The sequence below is a fragment of the Aulonocara sp. 'chitande type north' Nkhata Bay genome, linkage group LG4, assembly GCF_057382095.1.
Source record: "Aulonocara sp. 'chitande type north' Nkhata Bay isolate Kocher_YH1m ecotype deep benthic linkage group LG4, A_spYH_male_GT1.1, whole genome shotgun sequence".
NCBI lineage: Eukaryota > Metazoa > Chordata > Actinopteri > Cichliformes > Cichlidae > Aulonocara > Aulonocara sp. 'chitande type north' Nkhata Bay.
In genome coordinates this window covers 13818738-13836812 of record NC_141347.1, presented here as the reverse complement: position 1 = coordinate 13836812, position 18075 = coordinate 13818738, and the positions used below count along the sequence as shown (strand labels likewise).

At 43.5% G+C, this 18075-nt stretch overlaps 1 protein-coding gene across 4 annotated transcripts in view; it reads left to right on the top strand.

The window, feature by feature from the left end:
- Window positions 1-3708: 3708 nt before the first annotated feature.
- ep300b (EP300 lysine acetyltransferase b) overlaps window positions 3709-18075 on the top strand; it is a 30843-nt gene continuing 16476 nt past the window's right edge. For 2 of the 4 annotated variants that reach the window (XM_086288597.1, XM_086288596.1), the window contains exons 1-17: window positions 3709-5840; window positions 7424-8010; window positions 8993-9172; window positions 10780-11089; window positions 11533-11646; window positions 11796-12038; window positions 12853-12958; window positions 13055-13183; window positions 13321-13438; window positions 13555-13738; window positions 13957-14034; window positions 14660-14739; window positions 14876-15034; window positions 15140-15640; window positions 15907-16146; window positions 16251-16431; window positions 17103-17254. In XM_086288597.1, coding sequence (XP_086144723.1) covers window positions 5747-5840; window positions 7424-8010; window positions 8993-9172; window positions 10780-11089; window positions 11533-11646; window positions 11796-12038; window positions 12853-12958; window positions 13055-13183; window positions 13321-13438; window positions 13555-13738; window positions 13957-14034; window positions 14660-14739; window positions 14876-15034; window positions 15140-15640; window positions 15907-16146; window positions 16251-16431; window positions 17103-17254 — 3456 coding nt within the window. In that variant the 5' untranslated portion in view covers window positions 3709-5746. The remainder of the gene's footprint in view (window positions 5841-7423; window positions 8011-8992; window positions 9173-10779; window positions 11090-11532; window positions 11647-11795; window positions 12039-12852; window positions 12959-13054; window positions 13184-13320; window positions 13439-13554; window positions 13739-13956; window positions 14035-14659; window positions 14740-14875; window positions 15035-15139; window positions 15641-15906; window positions 16147-16250; window positions 16432-17102; window positions 17255-18075) is intronic. The other 2 variants (XM_086288599.1, XM_086288598.1) reach the window with 1 other exon arrangement.

The window sequence follows — 18075 nt, the reverse complement described above, 5'->3', positions numbered from 1 at the left end:
GCTGGAGCTCGGACTTCCTCCTTCTGAAGTCAACTACCAGTTCTTTTGTCTTGGTGGTATTTAGCTCCAGGTTGTTATCTACACACCAATCTGACAGCCTCTGAACTTCAGCTCTGTACGCCGTCTCATCTCCCCCTGAGATGAGCTCCACCACGGTGGTATCATCTGCAAACTTGATCCAATGTGTTTTCCCCCCTCGTTGCACATTTAATATGCTGTTCAAATCTGGGGAATACTGACCTTAAATCAGCATGGTTGAAGTCCCCAGCTATAATGTGCACTGCGTTTGGATGGGAGTTCTGCTGGTTGCTTATTGTCTTGTGCAGCTCCTCCATCACTTAGCAATTATTGATGTGTATAGTTTGTAGTCCACATTAAGTACCGATATGGGTCTGTAATTGTTACAATATTCTGTGTCTTTTCCCTCTTTAGAGATTACTGAGATAATCGCCTCTCTCTCCATGAGAGAGGGGTTACACCCTCCGCAAGGGTATGATTGAAGCATTGGTATCAACTCCTCCTTAAAGTTCTTGTACCACTCTGAGGGAAACCCATCGGCCCCTGGTGATTTATTAGCTTTAAGTCTTGAAATTGCTCTAGATATTTCTTCATGACTGATGGGGGCAGTTAGTTTGCTGTTTTGCTGCGTACCAATACATGGTAAGTCTAGGGAGTTAAGAAAAGCAGTTTTTTTGTCTTTATTTGAGGAACATGGTTGTTTATACAAGTTTTGGTAATATTTCCTAAATGTTTCTTCTATTGCTTCCTGGCTATACTGCAAGTTATTTGTAGATGGGTCCCTAATCTTGTGAATTGTATTAGCAGCTTGCTGCTGTCTAAGACGCCGTGCTAACAGTCTAGCTGCTTTTGGGCCGTTCTCATAATAATCCTGTTTCAAAAAGTTTTTTTTCCACTTCTTCAGTCAATATATTGTCAATTTCCTTTTTTAGTGTTTTGATTCTGTCTTGGATGTTTTGTTTTTTAATAAGAAAAGATGTTTTACAATTTTATTTTTGTAAAATTTGATTCTCATCAGTTCACAACATGAGTTAAATCCATAGAACGTAGATTTGGAATCTGACCAGAGGATTGGAAATCAGCTTGTGCTTGTAACACAGATGCTGAACTCACGCCTCGGAATAACACACTAAAAATACTGCCTTTTAAGCAGCTGTAAAACAGCTTGTTTCCATTTAAGCGCTGTTTTCAATAAATTGCATGCTCAAAAAAATGTTTCGTCTCGCTCCCATTTCTTCTTTTTGCATGTTGAAGCTCTACTTGGAACCTTGTTAAGAGCCAACCATGCAAAATATGATTTTTTTTTCCATTTTTCAAGTGGTCTTAAACTTTAGATTGGGACTGTTTATTGTAAAAGCCAAAAAATATTTGGAGACCTCTTTTGAACTTGATTTGTTTTGTTTTTAAAAAAAAAACCAGTTGGTATAACCTGATATGTTTGGGGGTTTTTAGAAACAAGGAAAAGTTTTATGTAGTTTAACATCTTGTTTGTTATACTTAGTTACAAAAAAGGTTTTATTTTAATATGGATTGGTGTTTATCAATGTGATAAATATTTCCATATGCCTTTTGTTTTCTTTTTTCAGTTTTAACGTTAATAATATTTGGAGAAAAAAAAGGTGGTGAGAGTGTCTTGTCTCCAGATGCATGACATTGTAATGATGGGGACTTTGAAGATCCATCTTCTAGCAGCTCATCTGTCTCCCAGTTATTCACTCAGGCACCGTTAAATGACTGGAATGAGATTTAGATGTGCCAAAGGAAGCGACTGTCGCCTCAGTGAGGAAAAAAACCCCTGCCTCCAGAAATCAAATTTTTGAGAATGATCTTATTCCATTCGTCCAAGTGGATGATGATTTTATCTTTGTGTTGATGTTAAAGGTCTTTTGAGTGCAATGGGTTGTTACAATGCAGAGGACTGGAGGTTGTTTGTTGGTAGTTTAAATGCCAGCCTAATCTGGGTCTTGCTGCAATGAAGGCAGGTAGTTTGCATCTGTGACAATTGGTCGTTCTGTCCAGCTACACCCATGAAACCAATGAAAATATGCAAATTGTGTTGAAAAAGCTGAAATGCAACCAGCACAAATCGGCCAAATGACAGAAAAAAAATGTATTTGTGACAAAACTGTACATGATTAAATATTTTATAAGATTTTTTTTAAATGTTTATTAAGTAATATTAACTCTTTTCTGCTAAATAGCATGCTTAGATTTATTGATGCAGGGCTGTGATGTTAAAGATTTCATGAAAATTTAAAGGGGTTATTATTCTGCTATTGGGATTGTGTTCACATACCTGCGCTGTGGAACTCAACTGGTATTCACCACTGGCAGATCCATGACTGCACATATGATGTTGGGACAGCAGGTTTCCCACGGTGTCTCCAGAAGCACACATTTGTCACATGTGCTCAGTCTGAACCTGCTCTCATCTCTCATCACCAGCAGTGGTCTGTGGCCACCACCTGCAAACCCTTTCCTTTTTTATTGGCTCTTCAGAGCACCTGTTGTCACTTTCATTTGCACTAAGCAAGGTGAACTGGATCCACAGTGGTTTCTGTTTGATAACTGGACACACTGATATCTCTGGAGTAATCACATGATACTTTTTTTTAGCAGTGTATTGTCTCTGTAACAGAAAACACTTAATGAATTCGCCATTTTATTAGAATCCAAGTATCTTTGATCTATCTGTTTATAAGGTTGGGGAAACCTGCAGTCAGCTGAGACTGAAGAAATCACTTGGATGAGTGATGAAACGTTTCTCCCACTGAAAACGCTGCGTCCAGATGAACAGAATCAACTTTTGGGGATAGAATCAAAGTTATTTTAGAATATTTCATTAAACACTAATGTGTAAATGTTAGCCGCCCCTTATATTCTTTTGCTTAGAAAAATGGGAAATAAGTGCGGGAATTTATTGAAACATGTGCAAACGTACATGTAAAAACAATATATAAGGCAAAAACAGGATGTCTGTGATTCTAATGAGCTTGAAAATCAATATACGGTACGACCTCAAAGTCTAATCACTTTGAGGCAGCTTTCTTGTCATTTCTTTAAGTAGTCTTCAGAAATACTTCTCCAAGCTTCTTAAAGGACATTCAAAGCTCTTCTTTGGATCCCGTTGCCTGCCTTCTGTTCTGTTCTCCTCTCAGGATGAAACCAGATAAGATTTTGAAATCTTATCTATGTACCTATTTTCAGTGATATCAACAATAATAGCAGGAAATTAAGTAGGCATATAATGAATTTTCTCTTTTTGTTGCCATGTTTTTCAAGTAACCTATATTTGACAACAGCACAATAAAACTGGAAATTCTGTTTTTGGTGTGCCACCCCAATATTTTTAGCGGCCCCTATATGGCCACCAAAAAATTCTGGACGCACCCCTGTTTAAAAACTGTACTTTTCAATATTATTGTCAAATAAGTCGCTCTCCACTTTCGCTGTAGTGAAAGCCGCTGTATTTGACTGAGATAAAAGTGGAGCGCCACTGTCCTCTGCAGATTGAAATCGGCAAAAATCCTCAGAAAAAAGGGGAAAAAAAGAGAAAAAAAAAGAGCCCAGAACCGGTTTCCGGACACTCCCGAACATTTACGAAGACAACCTCTTCTTCCCGTCGTCGCGCGCTCCCTCCTCCCCCCTTTCACGCCTAATGTTGCTGTACCTCAAACCCTCCCCCCGTATCAGAGGAGTAGAAACAACAAGCCGCCATTTTGTTTGTGCGGACAGACCGTCAGAAACAGAAGGAGATAACCGAGAGAAGGAGCGACTCCGCGACCCACGACAGCCGCTCCGGTAACCGCCGGGGAACGAAAGAGTGCCCGAATCCTGTCCGTGCTATCCGGGGAGAAAAAGCGTCACGAAAACCGATAAGACGTCAGTGGGGGGAAAACCGAGTCGGTGACATATATATGTGTATATGTATGCATGAGAAGGAAATACTCCGAAAAAATCCTAGGAAGGGGGTGTTTGCGGAGCGGAGACGGGGAGGAGAGGCGGAAGAGGACGGTGTCTCATAACGAGGGGGGGAAAAACCTGCCAAAAAAAGAGAGGAGGGAAAACATCAACATGAAAAATCATAATGTGTCCGTCGCGGAGGAAGGAGAGAGCCCGCATAGACAATTATATAAATAAATTGCTACCGGGCAGAAGAGAGAGGTGGAAAGAAAGACGGGTTTAAAGAGAAGGGGGGGAAAACTGCCAGGATCAACGCGGAGGGGGAGCATTCACCATCACAAAGAGTCAATGAGAGGATTTTGTCAGCCAAAAATATTTCAAGGAGGAGGGGGTGTCAACATAATTGTGCCGATCTGAAGCTTTCCGCTTCCGAAATAGCCGTCAGATTTTGATCAATTTTTCTCCAGTCGCCGTTGATCCTCTGCTTTTGCTTCAGAGCTTTTCTTTCTTTTTTCCTCCTCCACGCGTGGCCAAGACATCCTTAAAAGCGACGATATTTGTGACTTAATCTGAGGTTTTTTCTCTAAAGTGTTTTTTTTTAAATACCAGGAGAGGAACCTCTTGTGGAGCACAAGATAAGTAACCCAACAGACCGTCCTCTGCAAGAGAGGAAAAATACTGATTGGATCAATCTGACTGCCCGCTGATAGGAAATTTGCGCTGTGATCGTCCTCGGGAAGTGTACGGAGAGATAAAGTGTGCATGTGGGAGATTGCACAAGAACTGTGATTTTTTTTTTCCCCTTCTTTTTTGGTCTTGAAGATCTTCTGTTTGCAGCCGTGCTGACTGCAAGACATCTCGCGCAAGCGGGTTGCAACAACCACTACGTGCAATACGAGTCCTGTTCTTTCTGACTACAGTGCCTTTTGCATGGTCAAACACTTAAGTGCACAAACAAGTCGGCATGTACATGCAGAACACAACGAATTCTATCATTGGGTTATATGTAGTGAGACATATACAGCCGCGATAGACTTATTTTTTACCCGAGAAACCGTAAGCCCGGCGCGTCGTCCTCTCTGTGCAGCTGACTAATTTCTTCAGCTACTTTAAAACTGGTGCAGGTTGTTTGTAGTGCAACTTTAACCGTGTCCACTGCCTCGTTTTACTTCTGAGGGAAATCGGTGGCACTGAGAGAGGTCCGATCAGAGAGGAGGAGAGAAATCTGTTGCATGAGAGAGCTTGGCTCCTGGAGTTAACACAGGAGACTGAAAGAAAGGAGGAAAAAAACAACTCCTGGCTTCTGTTTGCTGGATCGCAGTTGTCTTTTTTGTGCCCTGACAAATTGCTCTCCACCCCCCTCACCCGGCTTGGAGCGATTCGGATTTGAAACGGAGATTTTCTCCGCCGACTATGCCGGGCAGGACTGAGTACAGCCTGGAGGACAGATCTTGGGACGGGTTTTGTGTCGCAGAAGAGGCTACATGAGGTTGTCAGAGGGCCGCACGCTTGCCTTTTTTGCCGACTCCACCTTCCCACCTCCGCCGCCTCCTCCTCCTCCTGCTGCTGCTGCTCAAATCTGTGAAGAAACAAAATCTCCGACTGGGGAGGGGGACTGATATCTGCAGAGGAATAAAAACGAGAGGGGAGAACTGAAAGAACTCAACACTGCTGTGCCTCTCTCCCCTACCGTCCCCCCCGAGCGGTGGGGGAACGATCAGAAAGGTTGCTTAAAAGGACTGGGAGACGCAAATAAAGGGGGTGGGGGATTGCATTTGCCCTCCGTGGATCTAAAGCGTTTTATTTTTAATTCTTCCAAAAAAATATGGCCGATAATGTTCTGGAGTCCGGCCCGCCTTCAGCCAAGAGGCCCAAGCTGTCCTCTCCTGCTCTCTCGGTGTCTGCCAGTGATGGAAATGGTAACTATTTGGCATGCATTATTAAGGCTGGATAAAATATAAACCAGCTTCACTGTGAGGTGTGTGTAAATTGCCGGTCAGTTTTCGGAGTCCCTGCAGAGTTGCATTAGTTGCTTTGACTGACATGCTCAAAAGTTGCTGCTTGCGAACAGCAACATGTTGTTGTCTTGGGGAGTTTGTTTGTTTGTTTATTTTTTAAAGTCTTAATCCGAGAGTTTTTGGCCGCTAATCGGGGAACATGGTAATAGTTGTGGCGACAGGAACAACTTTTCCAGCACTTGTGTTTTGATGCGTTAGCCTCAACAGGCTAGCTAGCAGCAACTATTAGGGTCCACCTCCAAACAATGGAAGAGGCGAGTCAGCCCGGTTTGCTTCAAGTTGTAGAGGTAGTTTTGAATTGAGTAGTTTGAAGAATTAAAGTGCCGACACATTAAGCACCAGGCTTCTTGGATATCCCGATAAAAACTAGAGAAAGATAGGGTTTTTCCGAGGCAGCTTTAAGAGAAAGTGAGGGTAGCCGAGCAGCTAGCTAGTAGCTAGGCAGATAAACCCACCAGACCGGCTCAACTGAGCCCTGCATCTGGTTAGCAAAGACAAAAACCTCAATGAAACAAGTCTTTTTGAGTATCAGTCGATAACCAGTGACTCTAGAGAGAGAAATACCATTTGCGGTATGATTATTGTGTCTTTAGCGCTAAGCATACTGGGTTTTTAATAAACTATTGTTATATACAAGCTAGCTATTGTTCGACTTGAATAAGTTAGGCAGAGCGTCCTTGTCCCGCAGAAGTTACAGCTTTGTTAATTTTCTCACTGATGCCGGGTTTAAACGAAACAGTAAGCAAGCCACAGACTTTGACATATCTTCTTTGGTGCCCTTTGTTCAGAGGCCTTTTTCCTTTTAGCTCTTTGGTCGTACTATCAGAGCCCATTCTGGTTCTCTGTCCCCATTGTTTGGCTACACGGCGACGCTGCGCCGCACTTGGTGCAGCTCACTTTTTTCTATATAATAACAACAAAGCGTGTCGCAGGCAGAGCAACTGGACGTGTATCACCTCGTATGTGAAGTTGGATCTGTTAGTGCAAATACATCTTTGGAAGTATTTGATCCAAAAAGTGAGAAGTCATTATGGGAATTTCAAGTTTAGTGAGGTGCCAACAGCTCATAAACTACCATAAAAATGTAGGTAATGCTCTTGTCACTTTTAAATGAAAGTTCTACTTAAAAACAGGTTATGATTTTAATGTGCCTCCTGTTGCAGTAGATATGACTTCCTCCACGTCTCTGCAGTTTGTTCCTCTGAACCATAGAACTGCAGTTCAAATTCACACACCTTCCAAGGTGCTGCACTGTTTACCTCTGCGGCTTCTCGCCTTGTCCCGACTCCATGTGTGGCATCCCACAAACCACAAACTGGGGCTCTGGGGAGAGGTCCAGGCTGTGAGAGGCAGCTAGTGCTGGTCTTGTTTCCTGCCTATACACTCTAATAGTTGATTATTAAAAACAAAACACAAAAACCCTGTTAACAAAATCTCTAGTTTTCTGGCTGGTAATAATTCTGTTTTTCCTCCTGTATGCCTAGATTTCGGTTCACTCTTTGAACTGGAGCATGACCTCCCAGACGAGCTCATCAGTTCTTCGGAATTGGGATTGACTAACGGAGGGGATGCCAGTCAACTCCACAGCAGCCTCGGAGGAGGAGGTGGTCAGGATGCAGCTGCAAAACACCAGCAGCTGTCTGAGCTCCTGCGCGCAGTAGCAGCACCACAGCAGGGTGGCCCCACTTCTAATAGCACGCCATCTGGGGCATCCATGGGGATGATGGGGGGTGTCAGCGTTGCCCCTGGAGGACCTCAAGGCATGCCTCCCCAGAGCCAGCCGCAGCAAGCTGGATTAATGCAGCAGGTCGGCATGGTTGGAGCGCACAATCGGGCAGCAGCTATGGTGGGAGCCCAGAAGGGTAATGGTGGACAGCAGCCTCAGCAGGGGCTGATGGGGGGCCAGGTTGTTAATGGCTCACCTAGAATGGGCTACCCCGGTAGTGCTGGCATGGGAAGCAACAGTAATCTTTTGCCAGATGGCCTACAACATCAGCAGCAAGGCGGTCAGCAAATGGGAGCCGGGAGTCAGGCAGGGATGAGACCACAGCAGCCTGGAGCACTGAACAAGGTAGGCAGACTCAAAGCAAGTCTCATTTGTGTTTAAAATACTATTTTTCAAAGAGATTGAACTGGTCAAACTGGCAGGTTAAACAGTTTTGGGATGTACCTGTCAGAGTTCAATTCCTCACATGGATATAAAATATGAAAGTTTGAAATTACTGCTGAAGCCTGGAGGTATATGTCTGATTAGAGCATGGAAAGCTGTAGGCAGATGAAGCTGTGCACTTGCCACTCGGATAAAACTACTCATCTCCAGCACAGGTGCAGATAGAAATGCGGTTACATGTTGGATGTACAGCTGCATCACAGTTTACTCTGTGGTATCGATGGTTAACCCACTTGCTGGTGACTTGTTAGCCACATGATGATTGTGATTTTTATTCTAGAGGCGTAAAGACGTTATCGGAAAAGACGGTTAAATGGTTTTAAACAAGGATTACTTCTTTGCGTTAGTTTGCGTCTCTGGGACTTTTTCTCAAGAGTAACAGGCCTGCAGCTTTGTTTGAAATCGCACTGTTAAACCCAGTAAATTGCTTTATTTTCTCTCTGAGCTTGTAAGTAGGGATCAGCAGTTCAATTAGACACTTACACATGGCAGCAGGTTACCACCCACCTCACAGTGCTGGTACTAAAGGCTCACTCTCACTGAAGTTTAGGCCGTGATTTGCTGCTGTGATAAGAGAATAGTTTGGCCAGATGTTGAAGACCATCGCTGATACTGAAATTGTTTTCCAAGTCGAAGAGGTGGCAATAAATCATGTCTGTGTCGTAAGTTTATTTTGGAGAGGGAGGTGAAGTACAGTAACCAGACAGTCATGTTATTTAAAAGGTGACTAAATGTGTTGATTGTCTGGTTATAGTACATGTTGTGAAAAGTAAAGTAACCTTTTAAACTGTTTATTATCACACTTCTTTCTTACATTGTCTTGTCTCCTCCTCCCCCTCTTTTCATTTTAAACCCCCTCACCCTTTTCTCCACCGCTCTCCAGATGAATATGATGGCCAACGCGGGCCCCTATGGCGGTCCGTACGGCCAGACCCCTGGCCAGGGGATGCCTGGAGCAGGGCTGGGCCCACAGCTCCAGAATAAAGCAGGCCTCCCCAGCAATATGGCTGCCCAGTTTAGCATGGAGAAGAAGACACCAGCAGGTCAAGGCATGTCTGGGATGGTAGGATTTGTTGGTTTTTCTTCTGTTTAAAACTCTGTAGCCCATATAGGAGCCTTTTGGCCCTTACTGCAAATTAAACACACATTTTAACTCTGAATGACTCAAAGTAAAACCAAATATTGAATGAGATTCAGATTGGAAGAAAAAGTGTTGAGGGTATTTCACAGTCATCCTTACTGTATTAAATATATCCTTTGAAAGGCTGAAAACCAACTATCGTTGCCTCCGGTGCTTTTTTCCCTCCAATATTGACAACTGGCAAATGTATGGAGGTGGAAAAGTAGACGCCAGAGAGCTTAAACTTTTTACCTTATTCTTTACAGATCTGCTTCAATAACTTTACATTGCTATATATGATTGCACAGCTTTTGAGATTTGCCATTTGCAACACATCCTATCAGAGGCGATTAGATGATGTGTCTTATAAACTAGATCAGTTTGAGAGCCAGATGGGAATTTGTTTTATTTTGTGCCTTTAATTACTCAGAAAGGCAGTGTCCAGATGAGCATTTTTTTTTCTTCAAATATTGGCCTTTCACTGGCAGTCGTACAAGAAGTCTTTTACTCCCTTCCAGACAGTGTAGCAGCTGAGATGACATTGACACTGAGCCTTGCTGACACATAATAATAATAATAACAATAATAATAATAATAATAATAATAATGGGGGTTTAAAAGTTTTGAATGTCATTTTTTCCCATTTTTGTTGGTGCGTTGTCAGACTGGGATGGGGTCATATTTCTGACTCGATCTCAGCACCCAGTCTCCACACTTGGCTTCAGTCAGCTTGTAGGTCTCATTGATGACTTCCAGTTTGTTTTTGTTTTGTCATTACCTCTTTAGAAAAGATGGGCTGCCTCTGCTAAATAACTGTGTCCCGTGTTATCTTAATGAACACAGTTGTGGTGGAGGGAGTTTTTGGTAAATAAGTAGCTCAGATCACCTTTATAATAATCCCACCTATCTCACAGAGATGAATCATCATAAAGATCAACCAAAAGCCTCAGGAGTGTAGTGTCAGATAGCAGTGACTCACTGCAGGTTGTTAACTTAGTCTGTGTGTTTGAGTGTAAGAGCTGCCCCCAATTTTTGAGTTCATTCACATTTCCAATTAAATGAGCAGGTGGATGTTCTGCACTGATTATCATTAGCCAAGAGAGATGATCAGAAGTCAGCTGGGCGCTGTCACCTGCTCTGCTGCGGTTACATTACAGAGTTACTTATTATGCTGTATACCATTTGGCTCTAATTAAAAACTGGCCTTTTTTGTGCTTTTCAGCAGGCTCGTTCGTGCTTTAGATTCTTCTGCTGTATTTAATTATTAAATAGCTGAAAGCATTATTCAGAAGTAGACTTTTTCCTCATTTCTTCCCATATTAGTTTACTGATTGTTGAATCAAGTACCTGATCTTACCGAGTGTATTAAACTTCTGAAACTTATGGCAAAAACGGCAGTTTCAAAGATCCATGCTCGGAGACTTCTTGCAGCATGGATCTTTAGCTGCTAGGTGCTCAACTGTTATAAGATTGGTTACTGAAAGTGATCATTTTGTGGTGGATAATCTTTCTAATGTGGCCTGTGCCTCTTTTCTACTCTCCATCCTAAGACGACTCCTCAGCAGCAGCAGCCTGGACCAGTTGGCGGTGTGTCGGTCAGCGGGGCAGCAGCAGCAGTGGGAGGGGTGCAGGTTGGACTCAATGCTGTGGGGGCGGGACCCGGCGCCACACCTCCTACTGCAGACCCCGAGAAGCGGAAGCTGATTCAACAGCAGTTGGTCCTCTTGCTGCACGCGCACAAATGCCAGCGGAGGGAGCAGGCCAACGGAGAGGTACGACAGTGCAACCTGCCTCACTGTCGCACCATGAAGAACGTGCTGAACCACATGACTCATTGCCAGCTTGGCAAGTCCTGCCAGGGTGAGTCTGCTGAATTACACCGATGGCTAGTTTATATGGTGTGTGGTTTATCTCATAAACACGATGGTGTCATGCATCTGCAACACTTTTTTCCCCTTCTCTTGTTCTTTTACATATTTTCTTTTAATCCCTGTTGGTTTGCCTCCCAGTTTTTCTCTATCAGGATGAGTTATTTTCTCTTCAGCTGGCTGTTTTACTGTAATTCCTCTCCTTGTCTCACCGAGTCTCCATCTGGACGTAGTTTTGTTTTACTGAGTGACTCATATAATAAGTTATTACCTTTTGGCTCTTATTTTGCTTTTTTGTTCATTCTTGTCATGTTAATCATCTCTTGCCTTCACTCTTCACACACCGTTTCCCTCCACTTGCTCTCCCATCTTTTTTACTCTTCATCTTTTATTTCCTTTTCTAAAACATTTCCTCACTCTTGTCTTCTCCTCCAGTGGCGCACTGTGCCTCATCCAGACAGATCATTTCTCATTGGAAGAACTGCACACGACACGACTGTCCTGTCTGTCTGCCACTGAAAAATGCTGGGGACAAGAGGAATCAGCAGCGTGAGTCCTTTTCAGACTTTGGCTGTATCTGCACATTAATTCCTTAATTAATTATTATTTCTAATTTAAACAATAAAGTGCATCACAGTGGGCTAGAATTCACGATACTCATCTCTCGTTACCTCTGTTTCTTTCTCCTGTTGCCACAGCTCTGGGTAACAGTGCTGGGGTGGGTTTAGTGAACTCCTTGGGTTCAGGTGTGCCAGGAGGACAGTCCAACGCACCGAACCTGAACCCTCCCAACCAGATCGACCCCAGCTCCATAGAGAGAGCCTATGCTGCACTGGGCCTCACTTACCAGGGCAACCAGATGCCACAGCAGCCGTCGCAGGCCAGCGTGCCAAACCAGGGGCTGCAGGGACAGCCCGGGATTAGGACTGTAAACAGCATGGGTTAGTATATAGAAACCTGCTAGGAATATGATGTCCTTAACCTTTGGGGAACAACTTAAGCAGCCCTGTAATGTTTAAGTAGAGCTTTTCGGAAACTTCGAATGAGCTGTTTAAAGTTGTTCAGAACTTCTCATCAGTTGCTGGCGCTGCCTCAGGTGTTATGAAAGAGGCCTAAACATGTAACTTTACAAGTCTTTGGTGAATGCTGAGTGTTCTTTAGTTCCTCCTTAATCTTTTACAGTTCTCCACTGAAGTTTAATTTACATTTCAGTGACGCTGAATGCAACAGTCTATGCTAACATCGTTTGTATTTCTTCCCCGCCTATATTCACACTGTACTTAACAATCCAGACCCAAGTACACTTCAGTTTGTCTGGGCATCTCGGCTCCACTCACTCACTCACTCACATACATACTTTCAAGGAGTGTTTTTTTTTAGAGCACAATGTGATTTTTGTGGCTCAAGCTGAGACGTTTTTATAAACGGTGAGAAACGGTCTTTTCACGTGCCTTAAAGGTTTGCTAATTATTTAACAGTGATTTCCATGGTGCCAGCTGTCATTGTAAAAACGTGACGTTTTTATGCTTTGGCGTGGTTAGCGATCACACCAGATGCGTACCATATATGGGTCCAACTGAACCGTGTACTGGGATCGGTGCGCAGTGATCGCACTAGTCAGACCAACCTGGCTTTATCAGACAAATGTGATAGGGCACGATATAGACAGTGTAGTGTGAGTACACTCTAAAATCTAAGGTAAACACTAGTCTACTTCCTATTTTCTATTCTAACTCCAAAACCCTCTCTTTCCAGGGGGAAACTCTATGGGAGTGAACGGTGGAGTTGGGGTGCAGACCTCCAACCAGCATTCCTCGCTACTGCCAGATGCCATGTTGCACAACTGTATGAACGCGCAGAGGTCAGACTGCCTTTCATTGGCCACATCTATTTACTACTTTTTCATTCGGGTTGCGCTGGCTGAGACCTTAACTAACTCATCTGTCATTTCTCTCAGTCTGATGAATGATGGTGTGGGGAGCCTTGGTTCCTTGCCCACGGCTACTTCACCTTCTGCTGGAGGCATGAGGAAGTCTTGGCATGAAGACATCACACAAGACCTCCGCAACCACCTTGTCCACAAGCTGTGAGTCTGTCGTGTCCTGCAAACGTTCCAACAGAACAGAGGCAATGAAATGAATAAACAAGTTATTTCCAACAGTCGGTGTAAACGTAATTGTAGATGCACATTTTTCCTATTCGTGTGTGTGTGTATCTGAACAGTGTGCAGGCCATCTTCCCCACTCCTGACCCAGCTGCACTGAAGGACCGGCGGATGGATAATCTGGTGGCTTACGCTCGAAAAGTAGAGGGGGATATGTATGAGTCAGCCAACAGCAGGGTAAGAATCCAGTGTGACTATTAGTTGGCAGATATAGAAAAAATAACTTTACATACATTAGTGTTATGTGCTGTTGGGATTTATCCTGTAAAATCCGCTTGCTGCGACTCTTCTAGGCGGAGTACTACCACCTGCTGGCAGAGAAGATCTACAAAATCCAAAAAGAGCTGGAAGAGAAGAGAAGGACGCGGCTCCAGAAGCAGGGCATCATGCCTGGCCAGCCTGGCATACCCTCTGCGGGCCTCCCACAGGGGCCTCCTGGCATGGGACAACCTCCCATGCCGCCGGGGCAACCACCTAGTGAGTAAACATTATGTTATTACCTCAGTCAGACACTCGTCTACAAATACTGCTGGCATACAAATAATCAAACTGATTGCCACCAGTCACATCTTTGCCTGGTACAAGATACAAAACACAAAATTTCCTTCTCAAAAATGAAATGTAGTCCAGAGGCAAAGGTGTAATTTTGAAGTAGACAAGGAGCTCACTTTGATTCCTCGTTATTGCTCTGTCAGATGGGCCTCACGTTGATCCATCCATGGTCAGACCACCCGGCCCCAATCAGATGGTCAACAGGATGCAGAATCCAGCAGGTACACAAGTATAAATGACTTAAAATCAATGGATTCTTGAGTAAATGTCATATACTGTATTTATTTTAGACAGGAGTTCTAGACCAGTATTTAAAAAATTTAGAAATCAGGAAGTAGATATGGCTTTTCCCCCATTGTGGAAATGTTTAGCAGAGAGCTACATTAGAGGGTTGGTTCACCCAAATTATGTGCAGATATTTATTTCTTTCTCTCTGCTGCCATCCCAAATCATCAGAGGTGAGCCGAATTTTGTTTGTGGTTTTCATTTTTGCCTTTTTTTTTTTTTGCCAGCAGTTTATGTTAAATCTTGTTAAGCAAAGTCTGTAGCTTTTTATTTTTGTTAATTCAAACTTTCTACCAAAAAAAATGTCCTTATATAAACTGCTGATAATCTATATTATTAATATGGTTATCACTCTAATCTTTGTGAACCAAGGCTTAAACATCTTCAGAAAAAGTTTGAGCCAAATTTAAATGAGATTACACGCTGCCACGACCAGGAAATACTTACTCTTTATATCACTTTCTTTAATATGTCTGCATAATCCAAACAGTGCAAGTTACAGCAATGCCCAGTGAAAAGTGTTTTCACATGCCTCGATTTTGTCCTTTTTTTTTTTTTTAGGAATGAACCAGTTTGGTCAGATAGGTGGGATGCAGTCGATGGGTCAGAGGTCGACGCCTCCTCTTGCTCCGCTGAACCAGGTTGGCATCACTGTTGCATTCTCTGTCATTACTTTGGGTTCATATGAATACCATTTATTGACTCATGTGCTGTGAAAAGCTCTAACTGCAGTAGAAGAGCTTACATGAGACTTTACGTGACTTGTTTTGTTTCCAGATGGGTATAGGAACAACGAGGATGAGTCAGCCTAACGCCACACCGTTACAGAACCAGTACCTCCCTCCAGGCCAGTTTCCTGGGTCCAGTCCAGGACTTGGTCCTGGTGCTGGTGCCGTTGGTATGAATCAGTCAGGAACACAGAATGCTGTGCATGCGGTAAGGACTGAGTTGAAGAGTGACATTACTTTGTAACAAGTTTAGAATGATAAAGTTTCAAAGAGGATGACTAAACATTATCCTGTGTCCTACTCTCTGCATCAGAACCAGATGTCAACACCGCCATCCCACCCAGCCAGCAGCCCCGCTCCCCAGTCCGCCCCTTCTGTTCCAGGCTCCGGAGCCCCCGTAGGCTCTATGGGGTCTGTGAATGCTGGTGGCACTGGGTCTCTGCCTAACCTGCCTCCATCCTCCAACCAGTCCAACGCTTTCCCTCATTGTCCGCCTATGCGAACAAACTCCCCGTCACCAGCACGCAGCTTAACACCTCAACCCCATCAGACACCCCCGAGGTTACCTGGTTGTCAGACCCCGCAGCCGCAGACCCCCAGCACACCCCAGCTGCCCCATCCCCAGCACCCTCAGCAGCAGCAACAGCAAGCCCCGCAGCCGCAGCCATCAGTGCACACGATGAACTCTGAGAAAGCTAATCACCTTCAACAGCAGACACTTGGGGACATGGCCTCCTCGGGCCCTCAAACAAATCAGACTTCTTCAGTGCTGAATCAGAATGCTCACGTGCCATCACAGCAGCCACAGACCCCGGTGAGCAGATTAGAGTCTTTCTTTATTTTGTCTGCTCTTACTCCACATTCTTTCCCTAAGACTAAGTTTTGTGAGCCTTTCATTTTGAATTGGTTCCCTATCTGACTCTTATTTTTTTGTACTCACAGGAAATATGGGAAAAAAATCATCATGTTTAGTTTTAGCAGATGACTGTGTAAACCCAACATAACATGGCACGTGTCCCGTTTGTGATTTCTAACTTGCCTTTTCTAAACCTCACTCCATCTCTGCCTGCTCTGCCTCAGCTATCTGCGAAGCCTTCTCTGACAGCAGATGGTCAGGTTTGCTCTCCAGCATCAGTCACCAGCAGCACTGATCCCACCTCTCAGCTCGCTTCAGCCAACGGCCCTGCTCCCAGCCAGGAAGATGTGAAAATGGAGGTGAAGAAACAAGAAGAGGACGACGAAGGAGCCGATGCTCAAGGAGACGGCAAGGGGAAGATGGGAAAGGGTCAAGCTGATGTGAAGATGGAGGAGAAACCAGAGGTGAGGCTCTTCAAAATGAACTTCCTGATGTTTTATTTTAGTCTTCTTTTAGTCTTCATTCTGATAAAGAAATTTGTTAACTGACACACAAACCTTTCTCTCAGATAAAGAAAGAGAAGCCATCAGGAGACGGGTGTAAAGGAGAGCCCATGGACACGTCTTCATCTTGTGTGTCATCGTCAGTAGCGACAAGTGAAGACAAGAAGCCAGAAGTGAAGAAAGAGGAAGGGTCAGGGTCAGCAGCCACCAACAGCTCCCCAGCTAACACTCAGAGCAAGAAGAAAAGTAAGCGTCCACTGTTGTCTTTGTTAGTGATTAACAGCTGTAGCATCTCCACAGTGACAGCTGTGTAACCACAAACTGTGACTCATGTGAAGCACTGTCATAGAGAAATAAGTTGAAATCACATGAATCTACTCGAGGAGAAAGATGAACTTCTGTGAACTTTATCATTGTTTCTGACAGTGCTGGCCTGTGAATGTGAAGTAGCGAAGGCTGTCGTAGCTTATTAACAGTGTTGTGCATCATACCACAGAATAATATGCAAAACATTAAGGGGTATTTATTATTTTCTTCTTTTTTTTTGGGGTTGTATGGAAGCCCCAAACGCAATTTCATTGTTCTTGACAATGACAATAAATAAATAAATACTAAATATAAATACTAAATACTAAACATTGCATTATGTATGAGTGGTAGGCTCACGCAAGCTGTTGCTTAAGCCTGCACCCATTATTCCTGAATTATTGTGGTTCTGTTCTTTCCCCCCCTTTTTAGGAAATTCCCCCCCCCCAAAAAAAAAATCAGACAGAAAGAAAATGAACAATGAATAAATTAAAGAATAAACACACAGAGCTGGAAATGAGCACAAGACGTCCTCTTTTAATAATGCAGTTGGGGGGGGGGGGTTACTGACCGCTCCCTGATCCACTCCCTGACTGATTCTCCTTTTCCAGTTTTTAAGCCCGAGGAGCTGCGTCAGGCTCTGATGCCCACCCTGGAATCTCTGTACCGGCAGGACCCGGAGTCCCTTCCCTTCCGTCAGCCGGTGGACCCCCAGTTACTGGGAATACCCGTACGTATTCGAACTAGTAACAAAACTAACCTGGTAAGGGACTGCACTGGCTGCCATTTTGCTTCAACTCCTCTCAAAATTTAGCTTATTTTTGTTTTTGTTTCTTCCATCTTAAATATTTTTCTTTCTCATACTTTTCGTATTTTTTTTTCCCACACTTTAATTTTACTTTGTACTCCTACCTCAATGGTTTTTGGTTTTTTTTTTTTGTTTTTTTTCCCCCCACTGCATGTCATATGTTTACGTGTTTGTATTTGTATGCTACTTTTTGCCATTTGTAAATGAAAGCAGTGGCTCTTATGAATGCAAATTTAATATGAAACAACATCAAAAGGTATTAACAGCTGAAATGTATTTTAACTCCATATTTAAAAACTTCATAATATAAGAAAAAAAAACCGGTTGAAAGAATATTACACATACCGGTACCTAAAAATAAAGACTTTGCACGGGATACACTCTGGATGATTTGCAGTTCACGAGCCAGTCGCTTTCATTTATGTATTTTAATTTGTTGCCATTTGACATCAAGTTTTAAAGTTGCATTGCTTCAAAAAATGTTTTTTTTAAATATATCATTATCATCATCATCATCATCATCGTGGTAGTGTCCCATTGCTAGCTTTCTAGTTCAGTTCCTCACCAGTAGTAGTGTAACGGTGTTCAGGTGGGCAGTGTGTAGAGGTGGGTGACCTTCAGTGGGTCCAATTTGGAGGGAAGACTACTTGATAAGATTCAGGATGTTTTTACTCTGAATCGGAGCAACTGTGTCTGTCCTCCCACTGCAAATATGAACATTAATAAACAGCAGTGATTAGCAAGCCTGTTGGCTCACATCTCCTTCTGGAGCACCC